Source organism: Fukomys damarensis, unplaced genomic scaffold, assembly GCF_012274545.1.
Source record: "Fukomys damarensis isolate Sample0158 unplaced genomic scaffold, DMR_v1.0_HiC HiC_scaffold_37, whole genome shotgun sequence".
Classification (NCBI taxonomy): domain Eukaryota; kingdom Metazoa; phylum Chordata; class Mammalia; order Rodentia; family Bathyergidae; genus Fukomys; species Fukomys damarensis.
In genome coordinates, this window is record NW_022900949.1 from 10,628,454 (window position 1) to 10,642,712 (window position 14,259).

The following is a 14,259-nucleotide window of genomic DNA, read 5'->3' on the forward strand; positions in this document are numbered from 1 at the left end:
CGGAAGTGGCACCGTTCTGGCAAGGACAGCAGCCCGCCCTGCTGGCCCCGATCCGCGCGGCCAGAGCCACGGTGGGGGGTGCAGACACTGTGTGCGAACTACCAGGTGTGCTCACATGTGCGCCGTGGGCAGGGGCCTCGTGGGCACCCAGACAGAGAAACCAGGATTCCTAGGGACTTTTTTTTTTTTTTTTGCTATAGTGGGGTCTGAACCTAGGGCCTTTGCACTGAGCAACAACATCCCCCGCCTTTTTGCTGTTGCTTTGTTTTAATTTTGAGACAGGGTCTTGGCAAGTTGTCCAGGCAGGACTCCAATTTGTGATCCTCCTGCCTCAGCCTCCCAGAGTGCTGGGATAAAGAGTATGAGCCCTCACACCCGGCTGAATGCATGCTTGTGTGTACTGAAAAGTGGAGCTGTGTGCAGGTGTGCGGAACCCACGTGTGTGCAAGGACACACTGGCTGGCCTGCACAGGGCACTGGAGGCAATCTGTTCAAGAACCTTTAGTACTGGTACTGGGGCCCTAAAGTGCACAGAACCTGGCATGTGGCTTTGGGAGCAGCCAGGGACAGGGCTGGGTGCGTGTGACTCGGGTGGGTCGGGACCCACAGAGCATATGTGCCCATGCCTGGTGGCATGAGTCATGTCCCTGGGTGGGCACGCGTGCTGTGTGTCAGAGGCAGCTGGGGCCTCCCAGAATTTCAGGAAGCTGAGTGCAGACCGGGAAGGGTTAAACTGCCCCTCTCCCAGCACTGGATGTCGGATGTCGGTTTGGATCCCCAGGTGCCTGGTTCATCTGCCAGCTTCCCCGAGAGGCAAAGGGGCTGCACCCAGTTCCTAGGATGGGGTCTGCAGCCAGACTAGGGGGTGGGCCCCCGGGCTGGGGCAGGGCCTGTGCTCCCAGTGAGTCACTCCCTCACCCCGCAGGCCTGAGTCATGGCATAGGAACGCGCGCGTTCACACACACACACACACACACACACACACACACACACACACACGGGCTGAGGCTCCTCGACTCCTACCTCCTGCCGGAGCCAGGACACTGGGACGGCCCAGCAGCTCAGGGCCCAGGCCTTGAGCCAACGGGGGGAGGCCCCAGTACAACACGCATCCTGTGACGGATGATGGCACACACACACGTGCACGTGAGTGCACAACCACCTCTGTCTGCCACGTACCCGCTGGGCACGCACAAAGTCATACAAACCCATTATGCTCAGGGCCTCCGGGAGCCCCAGGAGCAACGCACACCAGACAGACTGGAATGACAGCCAGGGCTCAGGACCACCAGGCCAGGCCTGCTGGAGCCACACACCTGCTTGGTCTCTCGCTCCTGACCCCTCAGGGACCAGGAGAGTGACATCTTTCCACAGGCAGAGGATCTTGGTGACGCAGCGAGGGTGAACATTGCAGGGCAGGGACGTGCAGTGACTCGCATGTATGCACACAGCACACACGCATGATGAGATGCCGGAGCTCCTGCACGTGCAGTGACTCGCATGTATGCACACAGCACACACGCGTGATGAGATGCCGGAGCTCCTGCCCAGGTGGCTCACCTGTGGGAGGGATGAGGACACACCCACTTTTCTCCCCACTATTTATTGGTACCTTTTAGGTACACAGTACAGTTACATTCATCATTGGGATCTTGTACCTTTACATGTATCTTGGTTCTCATTTTTCCCCATTCCCCCGCCCTCCCCTCCCTATTTACAAAGATTTTGTTTCCATTTTTTCCTTTTCTCATATTTTTTCTTTTCCCTTCTTTCCTTTTCCCTATCCTTCCCACTTCCCTACTCCTTTAGCTCTTTTCCTCCTATTTCATATTATCCATTATATCTTACTTACACTTGTAAGCTTTTCACATTCGGTATTTACACTTGTGTCCTATTTATTTCACTTAAGAGTATGTCCTGTATCTATCTAACTATATGTTTTGTTTTTAAAATACTGGGGTCTGAACCCAGGGCCTTCACACTGAGCAACATCCCCAGCCATTTTTACTTTTTGAGACAGGGTCTCACGAAATCTCTACATTGCTCAGGCTGGGCTTCAACTTTGGATCCTCCCGTTCCACGCTCCCAGGGTGCTGTGATGACTGGGTGGGTCTTCTTTCTTTCTTTCTTTTTGTGTACCAGGGATCAAACTTGGGACCTTGAGCTCTCAAGGCAGGCAGTAGAACGGAAGAGCTATATCCTGGCCCTGGGTCTTCTTTCTCACTGTGATGTGACCGCACACAAAGAATCATCACTTACCTTGATTACTTTTGTGTTTCCAACCCCAACCAAGCAAGAGTGGAGTAAAGTAGGGCCTGTCTGTGAACCTCACCTATCTCCTGTCTATTTCCTGTCCAGGCCAGGGGGCTGGCTTTTAACTGCTAGGGGGTATGAAGACTGCTTACGGCTAGTGGCCCTCCAGCCCTCTCACCCAGCAGCCTCAAGGGTGTGATGGGGGAGGACACTGCCTTACTTCCTTACTTCCAGGGTGTCCTGTGTCCCAGTGGTAGTTGTTGGGTGTGACATCTAGGCCTGGAATTTGGTTAAGGGAGGTCTTGGCCCAGAGTCACGCTTAGGATGACTTTTCTTTGTGTGTTTTTGAGATTTGGTCTTGCTATGTAGTCCAGGCTGCCCTTGAATTTACAGAGACCCTCCTGCCTCAGCCTCCCAAGTGCTAGAGCACAGGTATGGTCCGCTATACCTGGCTCACTGACTTTCCTTTTGAGGCTCATACCTTTGATTAGGATTTGGGGAGTGAGTATACAGCTGGAAAAAAAAGCATGTAGCTGGAACCAGGTGTGGGGGCAAATGCTCATAATCCCAGCACCTTGGGAGGCTGAGGCAGGAGGATCTCAAATCTGTACTTAGTCTGAGACAGTTATCAATTTAGAGACCCTGTTTCAAAATAAATAAGACTGGGGAGTTAGTTCAGTGGTGATGCTGCCTGTTTCTTGCAAGAACAGTGTCCCAAGTTTGATCCCTGGTGCCAGAATACAAACAAACCCCCCAAAACAAAATAAATATAAGCCTGGATATGCTACAGCCCCAGGACCACAAAACAAAACCCACCAAAAATGTAGGCTTCGGGGCAGTTTTTTGGGGTGTGCATCGGGTGTTGTGTATCTGGCAGCCTGGCACTCATAGTAAATATGGACTGTTGAGGGGTGTCTCTGGCTCCCAGGTCCGTGTGGAACTGTTTCTGGGGTTTTGCTGCTTCTCCTAGAGGGTGGAGTGTGGGCAGCGTCCTGGGCGTGCAACGAAGTTCAGGCAGCTGTCTCTGGCTGCTTGTAGGGTGGCCGCCTTCCTGGTGGCGGCCAGCCCTGCCCACATTCCAGAGGGATTGGTCCGGGTGCCCTCTCGGTCCCCGCCTGCTCCAGCTCCTGGACCTCCGACCCGGGCCAGAGCCCACTTCCTTGGTCTTGGGCACCAGGAAGCAGCTGGCTCGGGGGAGGGCGAGGCGGGGGAGGCGCTGGAATGTGTGCAGGGGTGAGGAGGGAGGAGACCTAGAGAGGGGGCGGAAGTGGGGGAGGGACGCCGGCCGGAGAAGGGACGAAAATAGAGGGGGTTGGAGACGGAGACAGAAATAGAGGAGGCCTGAGAGTCTGGGGAAGACAAAAAGAAAGACTCGGGAGGCGGAGAGACAACCAGATCGGGGAGGGAGCCAGAGGCAGCGGGCCAGGCTCCGGGGGCCCCAGGTGACAGGCTCCTTCCCTCACCTGCTGCTCACCTGTGCCCGGTGACATCAGAGACGGCCAGCTCTCTGCCCTCTAAGGGGCTGGGCCGCCACGGGTGGAGTCGGACTGCTGGATAGGGCCCCAACGCCCTCGGCCCGGAGAGGGGGCCTCCCCAGCCTGGGTTCAGTGAACTCCCGTTCCCAGGGCCCCGTGGGGGCGGCTCTGCCCTGGGGCACCTTCAGTCCTGGCTCCCCTTGGTTTCTGGCCAGCCGCCTGCCTCCCCCTGGCTGCCCACACAGATCACCTCCTGGTCAGCTCTGCATCTCCAAACATTCCAGCCAGCTCCAGGTGCCCTCCTGTCCACCCCCCAGGAGACTTCAGCCTCTGGCAAAATGCCCAGACCCCAGTGACCTGCCCTCCTGTGGTCACCCCGAAGCACCGCCCACCTTCGAGGTCATTTCCTTGGCTGAAGTTGCCTGTCCTTCATGCTTTGGCAGGCACAGGTCTGCTTGGCCAGCTCAGCCCCTCCTCCCTTATTTTTTTGTTTTATTTTGCAATACTAGGTATTGAACCCAGTGCCTTTGCACCGAGCTAAATCCCCCAGACCTTTATTTCAAGGCAGGGCCTCACGAAGTTGCTAAATTGCCTAGACTTGGCTCTAACTTGGGATCCTCCTGTCTCAGCCCCTCCAGAGTGCTGGGATGACAGGCCTGCACCACCACGCACGGCTGCAATCAACCTTCCTCCCTTTTCCCAGCCTCCAACCCTGCCACAGCCTTTGCCAACAGCCTCCCTGTGAGCTGTAACTTCAGCCATGAAAACCACAGCCCTACCTTCCCCGCCTCCCCCTCTCACCAAGCTCCTACTCTTGCCAAGAGTCCAGTGGCCTCTGATATTCTGATTTCTGCGACCTCCCACCGCGCCACCATCCCTCCGCGGTCTTTTCATCCTGTCATTTTCCCCACTAACTTGATTTCTGCTGCTCCCCAAATGCACCTTTCATTTTTTCAGGCCGTGCTCCCTACTTGCAGAACCCTGTCTTCCTAGAACACCTGACAAACTCCTATTTCTCTGGCAAAACCTCAGCCCCAAAGTCCCCTCCTCCAGGAGTTCTCCCCTCCTTGATTCTGGGAGCTGCAGCAGGGGTGGGCAGGGGTCGGGCACAAGCGAAGGAGCACGGCAGGAAATGCCTGGGCGTGAACAGAGGAGTGCACGTGAGCGCGCCCGTGCCGGGGGTCCACGTGCGGCGCCCCCAGGTACGCCCCCTCTTCCGTCCAGGCCCCGCCGCTTCCGTCAGGCCTCGGCTGCGTCTCCCGCCCCCAAGTTTGCAGACGCGCGAGGAGACTGGAGAGGGCCCTGCGCCTCCACACTTGCGCTTGCGCACTCGCCCCAGCCAGGCTAAAGTCCCGCCTGTAGTTGACATCCCCACGTTGCTATTGGTGCTTATAGGTAAGCCAATGACGGATCCACCAATGAGACTTGCCCTGGGATGGGCGTGGTCTGAGCTCCCGACGCGCAGACGGGGGCGAAGGGACGCCCTCTCTGCGCTGACGTCAGGCTCCTTTCGCGGCGCGTTTCCCTGGAAACCGCGTTTCGATCTCCGGGGGTTTCCGGGGGCCGCCCCCTCCCATTCAGCTTTTTCCTCAATGAGGGGGGTAATGAAATGGTGCAAGGCCACTCCCATCCTCTGCGATCCCTGTAGTCTCTTCCCTAGTCTGTGCCTCAGTGTACCTTTCCTTGCCTCCGACTCAACACGTGGCCTCCACCTACTTGCCCTGTGTGCCTACCGGGACAGGTGTAAGCAGGTGGTATGGATGCGCAGGCTGCAGAGAGAAGACTGGGAATGGGGCTTGCGGTGTCCTAGCTCCCCCCCCCGCCCCCCGGCCAGGCCGTTACTGACCCGACGCCCAGTCTTTGTATTCCTCAGCCCCCCAGAACATAGTCGTATCTTGATCTCCCACCCCATCCCACGCGCTCCCCATGTCCCGAGCCGAGCCTTTAACCCCGGGGGCTCCCAGGCTTGAGTGGGGGTTGTGGACAGCAAGGTATCTGTTTCGGTCCTCTGTGATTCAGCAGGCGCTTCTATCACGTCCTCCTTCCTCCTGCCTACCCCGCCCTGGGCTCAAGGAGGTGGTGACTGAGGTCAGGACTAGCTCAGCCTTGACCCGGGGGCGGGGACTGCGGGTTTCACCTGAACCTTTCTCCCCACAACCAGTAGTCTCCAACCAGAGGGGCCATTTGCTCCCACGAATTTGAGGCTTGAGCAGGCAACCACCCGCCTTCCTCCCGTGATCGTGGGATGATATGAGGGTGACTGGGCTGTGGGAGGGGCCGAAGGCCCTCAGGAAGATGTCCCAGACTGTCCCTGGGAAGGGAACTACCCTCCCCTCTGATGACCTTTGGGGTCTGCTAAGGGAGGCAGAGGCTTGGACCGTCTGGAATCAGATGAGGGTATCTATGGGGGTCACACAGACACCCTAATCCTCCAGGCAAATGCTGTTTGAGACTTGGTTTTCCTGTCTATAAAGTGGGAGTATAATTACTTCTCTTAAGTTGCCTTGCTGTTAAATGAGGAAATACACTTAAGAGGAGATGAAGTAGTGGTATGATTGTTCTGTGCACTGCGTGCTCAACCCCAAAACGTATGAAGGTGGGGTCCCCAGCTGAGCCTTTAGGGAGCCCCAGGCTGTCAGGGCATGTGGGGGGGGGTCCCCAGCCAGACCGAGGACTTGGGAGAGGAAGACGTGTTCCCACGGGAAAAAACTGGGGCAAAGACCTGGCAGTTTTGTGTGGTGAATTTAAGGACTGGAATGTAGTGCGAGGGTGTGTCCACAGAGGCGCCCGAGGTCACTGGAGCTGGGTAAGGCTGGAGGGCCTCAAGGTCAGCCTGAGGCCTTGGGCTGGACCTTAGGAGGTCTGGGTTCCTGGGGCCTACGCTGGTAGTTGGCCCTGTGGTAATACTGAGGCTCCAGGAAGAGCAACTTTGGGAGTTTCTCACAGGGCTGGGGCCACCTCCTACTCTTGTGACATAAAAAGCAAGGACCAGGTCTCCCCGGATACTGACTCCCAAGTTCCCATCCCCACAGCCCACATCAGAGACGGGAATGGAAAGTGGGTGCGGGTGGGTCCTGCCCAGGCTGTGCAACAAGAGGGCAGACCCACACCCCCACCCCGAGGGCTTCCGGCCTCCAGTGCCAGGAAGTGGCCGCCCCACCCTCGCAGCTTCCTGCCCACCCCCAACCAGGGTGTGTGTGAGAAGTGTTGAGACCTGGCCACTGCCCCCCTCCTCACACCCCAGGCCATAGTGGCCGAAACAACCCCTTCCCTAGACAGAGCAGGCTACATACAACTTGTGTTTTATTTTGTTTATTACTGGAAATCAAGATGTGTGTAGGGCTTTTTTTTTTTCAATTTTCATACAGTATACTCGCGCGGTGCCAGGACCCCCACAGCCTGACCCCTGAGGGCAGTTTGTAATGCTTTCTTGGGGGGCCCTGAGAGGGAGGGCACAGACCTTCCGGCTGGTTCAGTCTGGGGCCTCCACCCTCAGACCCGCGGAGGCACAGGCGTTATTGTTATTTAAAAATCGTTAAAAAACAGAACAGAACACACATTTAAATAGGTATACAAGACGGTTCTTCAAAAAAAAAAAAAAACAAATGCCCCCCCCTTATTTTCTTTTTTTTTTTTTTTGGAAAAAAAAATCCAAAAAAACAAACAAAAAATAAAAAATAAAAAACCAAATCCTTGACCTCTACCATCTGGGACCCCCTCCCTACCCTCCCACCCTCCACAAAAAATTTTACAACTACAGTTAACACATGATGTTCACTTCTGAAACCATTTAACTTTAAACACAGGACGAGGGCAGGAAGGACTTGGGGTTCACCTACAAGAACAAAGGGAGAAGGGGCCACCACAGGTGGGGCCGGGTAAGACTGACAGGAGGGGGTGGGCAGGGCCCAAACTTCCCATTTAAAAAAAATAAAAAGTGAATGGGGAAAAAAATTCCACCCCCATTGAAAAGGCCCCAGTAAGGGGTCTCTCCCTCAGTCCCTGGGGCCCAAGACCCCCTAGGGCTTGGGCACTGCGTGGGGAGGGTCCTATATAAGACCAGCAGCGGACCCCCAGGGGGGCTTAATGCTACACAGCAGCCCCGTGGGGCGTTCACAGCTCAGCACCCCCCTCCCCATCTGGCTCCGGAGAATCCCCAGACAGTCCACACCCCATACCCCTCAGGCTGGGCTTGAAAGGAGGAAGAGGTGGGGGGCAACTCCCCAGCCCCCTACCATTTCTCTCCCTGGTTTTCAAGCCATTCCCAACCAAAATTGGCTCAGTCAGAAAGTTAAGTCTATAAATAGTCCCCAAACTCAGGCAAGAGGTCAGGGAAATGGGGTGTGTGGGGGGGGCAGAGGGCGCGGAGGACAACGGCACACTTGTGGCCGGCTGACTGGAGAGGGTGGGCGCGGGCTGGTCCCCGTTTCCATTTTTGGCAGGAAAAGGTCTCCAGGCCCCTTGCCTTAGCCCAAGACAGCCCCCCTCACCACAGCCTGGGCCGGACTGAACACGGCTTCACATGGAGGAAGGAAAAAAAAAAAAAAAAAAAAAAGACCAAGAAAAGGACAGATGTGGAAAACAGTCCCCTCCTGTGGCTTCACTCCCGGTGACAGGCGGGTCCTGCTGGCCCGGGGTGGAGGCCAGAGCCTGCAGTAGGGGGGTGGGATGGAGTCTTCTCTCCACAGCCCCATCCCCTCATCTGTAAAGTGCATAATGAGGCGTCTACATTTTTGACTTAAAACCTGAATGGGATGGGGGGAGGCGGAGGGCGGGAGGGGTGAGGGCAGAGCGGAAGAGGGGCAGAGGCGGCTTCCTGGCCTCCTTCCTCCTCCTGCCTGCCATCTGGACAGCCTGCTACATATTGGAGCTGGGGAAGGTGGGAGGGAAGGACCCAGCATCGCCAGCAGAGACGAAGAGGTGGGAGAGGGACGCAGGAGGTACCACCACGATATTAAAAAAAAAAAAAAAAGAAAAAAAAAAAGGCTGGTGGGTGGGTCAGGAGGGAGGTGACCACTGCCCTCCAGAGCTGGGCCGTGGCACCAGGCCGTGTGCGATGTCTTGGTGGCAGTGGTGGCGACCCAGCTCGGTGCGTGTCCACCCTGGGCCGAAGCTTGAGCAGGGGCGAGAGTGTGCCGGATCCTAAGCCACCACGAACTCGGACTGGAGGTCAGGGTTCACTTCTGGCTTCCAAACTGAGTCCTCGAAGTCGAGGCCCAGGCCGGAGGCCTCACTGGGGCTGCTGCCTCCCCCACTACTACTGCTGTCGCTGCGGCCAGCCTTGCGGCTGGGTGGCCAGTGGTAAGGGCCACGGGCGTCCCGCCGGGCCTTCCTGCGCAGGCGTTTCTGCTGCAGTAAGAGCTGAAGTCGCTCTACCTTGCAGCGCGTGGCCCGGTTCTCTGTCTGACGAAGCCGGTCCCCTGTAAAGGAGACCATGACTTGTGATTTCCCAGGGCCCCCAGTGGGAGAGGCCTGAACCCTCAGTAACAGAAGAGGACCTCCTCCTCCCCAGCAGGCATCTGCATCTTGGGAGATCACCCTTGGGTGGATTAGGAATACTTCTTTCTTTTCGTATTCTGCAGTATAGAGTATTCACCCTGGCCTTTGAACTGTGAGCTACCTCCCCAGCCCTTTTTAATTTTGCGACAGTGTCTTATTAAATTGCTCAGGCTGGGCTTCAAACTTGCAATCCTCCTGTCTCAGCCTCAACTGCTGGGGTGAATTACAGGCATGGGCTACCACGCTTAGTTTCCATGAATTGCATTATTTTGGGTGTTTTGAAACAGGGTCTCTTTATGTACTTCAGGTTGGCCTTGAACTCTCAATCATTCTGCCTCAGCCTCCCCAGAGCTGGGATTACAGGCGTGTGTTACCACATCTGGCTTCATTGTATTTCCTTATTCACTGGGCTGTGAGCTATGAAGGGTGGGAAGGGTGGATCTCCCTTATCCTTTTCAGAGTCCTTACAAGGGATACACCCCAAGAAAGCTGTGGGGCCTTGGCCTGAGCTTCCTGCTTTTATGAGCAAGGCTATGGAGGTCGCAGCATTGAACGATCAAGGATGCCTGCTAGCCTAACGATGAGTGTCCCCACTAGCCTCTGGGTGGGGAGGGTAACCAGGGGAATGGTGGGGAGGCTTCCTTAGTCTCCCAAGTCCCCACGACGCTGGGGGACCCTGTCAGCCCCGCCTGTCCTGCCACAACTGACTTGGTCATTCATGGAGGTGCCCAATGCCATCTGGAGATGGTGCCTGGGAGGAGGCAAAGAGGAAGTGGGGCTGGAGCCCCCTCAGGAGCTTACAAGGATACTTTGTGACCAGACACACACATGCCTCCTTCTCTCCCTGCCTGTGCCTCTTGGGGGGAGCCGCAGCTGCCATTCCCCAGTGGGTCAGCTGCTCTGGTGCCCACACTGCACACAGAGGGGCCTTGAGGAGCCAGGCAGAATGGTAGGGACAAGGGACCCTGGAGAAAGGCCACTCACCAGGGGGCTTGCACATGCGTATCTGGCTCTGGCCTTGCAGCAGGGAGGCTGGGGGCGCAGCCGCCAGCTTCTCGCAGGAGGTAGTTTTTGGGGTGAGGTCAGGGGCTGGCGAGGCAGGTGAGCACTGGGCGTGGCAGCGGAGCTGGGTCAGAGAGGGGGGCATGCCCTGGTAGTGCCTTGTGGCGCTCAGGAGGTCATTGAGGATCTGGAGGATCGTGCCAATGTCGCGGCGCGGCCGCCCACTACTGTCCTGACAGTTTGGGTGCAGCGTGCCTGTGGGCAGAGGGGATGAGAGCTCGAAGAAAGCCCACTCGGGAGCAGGTGCAGAGCAGGGCAGGCACCCGGAGCCAGAAGTGCACAGTCCAGCTCAGTGGCACAGGTGGGGACCTCCCCCAGGGACATGGAGACACACGGACACACTCACAGCCAAATGTGCACAGGGTACAGGATGGGTGGGACCAGTCCTGGGCTGTGACACCTACCAGAGAAGGTCCCTGAGAAGACCCCCGGGGCATGGTTTACGAAGCTCTCGATGACAGCGCCGGGTTTGCGGGAGCGGGGACTAGGGCTGCCCCCGGGGGTAGAAGGGGTGCTGGTTCCGGGGCTGACGCTGCTGCTGGCAGGTGGGGAGCAATCCATCTGCTGAAGAGAGAGGAGCTTGTTGAGAGCCGGATTCAGGGTAAGGGTCCAGAGATGATCCCCCGACCAGGGTCTAGCCTAAGGCCCAGAGATAACCCATCAGTGTAGAATCTACAGATTAACCACAGTTTAAGGCCAGCCCAGGTCTAGAGATAACCTGTGAGTCCAGAATCAGGGTTATCACCCTTCAGCCCAAGGACCAGAGGTGACCAGGAGTTAATGTAATGCACTGCTCATCCTGCTGGGGATTAATGAAATCCCTTGTGCAGGGTCACAGGATAACCCACAGACCCAGGGTGAGGGCTGACCTGCTCGTGCAAGGTCCAGAGATAAAACTCTCAGTCCTGACTCAGGGGACAGCATTTGGGGCACAGTGCCCCACCCCTCTCAAAGTCTGCTGCTTCTGCATTCAGGACAAACCTTGCCCATTCTTACCTCCGGGCAGGCGGAGGAGGCTGCGTGGGATCGGAAGGAGCCAGCTGTGACAGGTGAGGCAGATGCAGGAGAAGGGCTGGTGGGTACTGGGGGGACACGGGCGGCACTGGACACCGGCCGGCAGGGTGAGGACATGGGAGTGGTTATGCTGGCGTCTCCTCGGGTGGCAGTGGCCGCAGCAGCTGCAGCAGCCAGTACGTGGCGGTGCTGTAGTGGGGCGTGCTGGGCAGCGAGCTGCAGCTGCACGAACATCATGTGGTCCCCGACCCGCAAAGCCAGGGTCAACGGTGAGCGGCCGGACAAGAAGTCACTGACCTGCAGAGAGAGTGACCTTGAGCAAGGGGCTTCATCTGTGGTGCCCCCAGCCCGGCCCGTCCCAGCTTTCCCGCATTGTGTGACCTGGGGCCTCTCGCCGCCCCTCTCTGGGCTCTGGGGTCCCTGTCGGTGCCACGGATGCTTAAATAAAATGAATCTGTATTTCCGGAAGCCTTCTCCGCCAGCCCGGCCTGGCCCCGGCGCCGCTGGGGGCTGTGGGGGACAGAGGCGGGTCAGACGGGGGTGGCCTGGCCCTCCTTGGCCGGTCACTGTCCTCAACTCACCTCATCCATTTCCCGATTCTTTTGGGTCCCCAACATCTCTATGCCTGTGAATGTGGGGGGGGGGAATCTCATGCCCCCTCCCAGCTAAATCACCCAGACATTGAGTGGGCGAAATTCCTGGGCAAATTCTTCCACCCTAACCTTTGCTTTCTCAAGATAAATATTTATCTGTCCTGGGCGGGGCAGAGGCCAAGGGGCGGCAACATGGCTTTGGAAAAGGGGCCCTGACCAGATCCCAGGGGGCCATGTCTCCAGGGGCCTCAAAGAGCTGGTAGTCACAAACCCTCAGACCTGCCCTCCTGCCTGGTGGGCGGGTTCTTGGCTGTATTATGACCCTGGCTGCACTGAGCTCCCCCCCCAGGGGGAGGTGGCCAGGGCCTGTTCTCCCCAGGGGCTGGGATGGGGGGGGTGGAGGTTTCTGAGAAGTGACAGAGTAGATGACTCAGAGCCTACCGACCGCCTCCCAGATCTCCCTCCCCTCTGTGCTGGCAGCGGCTGGCTGGTGTAACCTTCTGTTTGGGGCCATGGGGGGGGGCAGCAGCAAAGAGGTGATCAGAGCAGTCCCTCCCAAGCCCCAGCCTACACAGCACCCCACACCTCAGAGATGCCCTTGCAGGAAGAAGCTGAAGAAGCTACTGAGAGCAGCCCCCCCCTCCCCATGCTGCAACTTCCTCCCTTGGGAGGGCCAATGGGCGGGCATGACTAGGTGCCAGGCAGGAAAGCAACCCTGGGGAGACCAGTCTCTCCGCCCAGCACACCCCCACCCCCCTCCTGACGCTGGCACTGGGGAAGATGTGAACCAAACACACTCAGGGGGCCCCCCTGCCAACCTCAGCCCCCACTGCGCAGGGAGCTGTTCACACTCGCCCCAGGAAATCACCTGTTCCCCCCACCAGGATCCAAAGACTCTCTCCCACAACCCAGCTCAGAACAGACCACCCATTTTCCCCCAGCCCCCAGGACTGCCTGGCCACAGCAGGTCGTTACACACCGGACGGCTGGGGAGGGGGTGACTGCCTTGGGCAGGAGGAAAAGGAGACCTTATGACCATGACCAGAGAAGCAGGTTTCCTGTGGCGGCCTGGCCTGGCCTGGCCAGGGAGGCCCAAGAACCTGCCCACCCCTTCCCAGGGCGGGCAGCAGCCTGCTTCCCCCACCCTGGCAACAGGCAGATTGCTGAGGCCTGTGTCACCCTTCTGGGAGGTGGCCAGGGCCCGCATCTGAGGAAGGCCCAGCCACAGCCAAGAAAATGAGAAAAGGGGGAGGAGAAGGGAAAAGAAAGGCTTCGACAAAACCATGAACCCTGGTTAGGGCCAGCCCCAACCTCCCTGCTGGCAGGGCTTACTAAATATTTTCCTAACATCCTGTCTCGGCCTCCCCGGCACTGAGGCTGGGTGCCCCCGCCCCTCCAATTTGCCCCCTCCCACTTTCGGGGCAGAGAACAAAGGCCAGAGAAAGAAGAAGAGGGGTGGTGGTGCAGTGACTTCCCACCCCCTCACAATGGGGTCACAGAAGGAGGAAAAAGTGTCACCAGGGCCAGCCCCTCCTCCCAACCCAGAGCAGAAACTAGAAAAAGAGAAACTCTAGAGGTCAATTTGAGGAAGCTAGCTTTTTTTGAGGGGTGGGGGAGCTCTACAGTGGTGGTGGGGTGCACGCTGGACTGGGGAGCAGACCCCCCAGTGCACCCTTCTGCGTGGGCCAAGGTCCCCCCACAGGCAGGCAGGCTTGTGAACGATGGGTCCCCCTCCCCCTCCACAGCAGCCACCGTGGGAGAGAGAGGCCTCAAGGTCAGGTGGGGGGTGGAGGAAGAGGAAGCCCAGTGACCAGGCCAAGCTGGCACCAAGGTGGGGCACAAGTCCCCTCCCCTTCTCGAGCACTCACTGCCCTCCTGCACGTCTGGAGGCACCGCGTGTACCCCCAGGGGGCTGCCCTGCAGGGTCCCAGGTGGGCATTGGTCTACAGTAAGTTGCAGGTTGGAAGCCGTGGCTGGGGCTTACCTGGGTCTCTGTCAGACTCTCAAGGGCTTGCATGACAGACTGCTCCGGCCTTGAGGCCTGGGACTACAAAGAGAGAAAGAAGGCTCCTGAGTAGGGGGGTGGGCAGTCCATGCAGGGGAGGGGCACACACGAGGGTGTCTGACAGTGGCCTGGGAGGGAGCGGGCTTTGCCTGCTCCTGCATGTGGGGCTTCTGGGACCTCCGGGGTACTCCACCCCACAGTAGCCATTTACCATGAGGCCCGCTTCCACGGTGGGCACCAACGTCAGCTTACTGCCATCCCCCACGCCGAACTCCAGGAGCTTCCCCGAACTGAGCCGGCTGGGGGCAGGAAGGAAGAGGGTGAGCCGCATAGACAACACAGGGACGCGGAAGCGGAG

The 14,259-nt window shown here is 58.0% G+C and overlaps 1 protein-coding gene across 6 annotated transcripts; it reads right to left on the bottom strand.

The window, feature by feature from the left end:
• Positions 1-7,012: 7,012 nt before the first annotated feature.
• On the bottom strand, positions 7,013-14,253 carry Midn (midnolin). Of its 6 annotated transcripts, none has more exons than XM_010634938.3 (7): positions 14,113-14,253; positions 13,881-13,943; positions 11,685-11,813; positions 11,286-11,600; positions 10,694-10,850; positions 10,212-10,484; positions 7,013-9,148 (listed from the first exon to the last, which is right to left on the bottom strand). In XM_010634938.3, exons 1-7 carry the CDS (start codon positions 14,230-14,232, stop codon positions 8,871-8,873), a joined length of 1,335 nt encoding a protein of 444 aa, XP_010633240.1. In that variant the 5' UTR covers positions 14,233-14,253; the 3' UTR covers positions 7,013-8,870. The 6 variants fall into 6 exon arrangements, with proteins under 6 accessions (XP_010633240.1, XP_010633239.1, XP_019064713.1 ...); XM_010634937.3 differs by having other exon boundaries at positions 10,694-10,853; XM_019209168.2 differs by lacking the exon at positions 11,685-11,813.
• Positions 14,254-14,259: the final 6 nt, after the last annotated feature.

What these genes read in the sequence shown, in the direction of transcription:
- Midn (XM_010634937.3), bottom strand. Translation starts at nt 14,232, where the DNA reads ATGCGGCTCACCCTCTTCCTTCCTGCCCCCAGCCGGCTCAGTTCGGGG. An exon ending in CCGTGGAAGCGGGCCTCATG is followed by an intron (nt 13,944 to 14,112) that starts GTAAATGGCTAC and finishes CTCTCTTTGTAG; the next exon opens with TCCCAGGCCTCAAGGCCGGA. An exon ending in ACGCATGTGCAAGCCCCCTG is followed by an intron (nt 9,149 to 10,211) that starts GTGAGTGGCCTT and finishes TCTCCTTTACAG; the next exon opens with GGGACCGGCTTCGTCAGACA.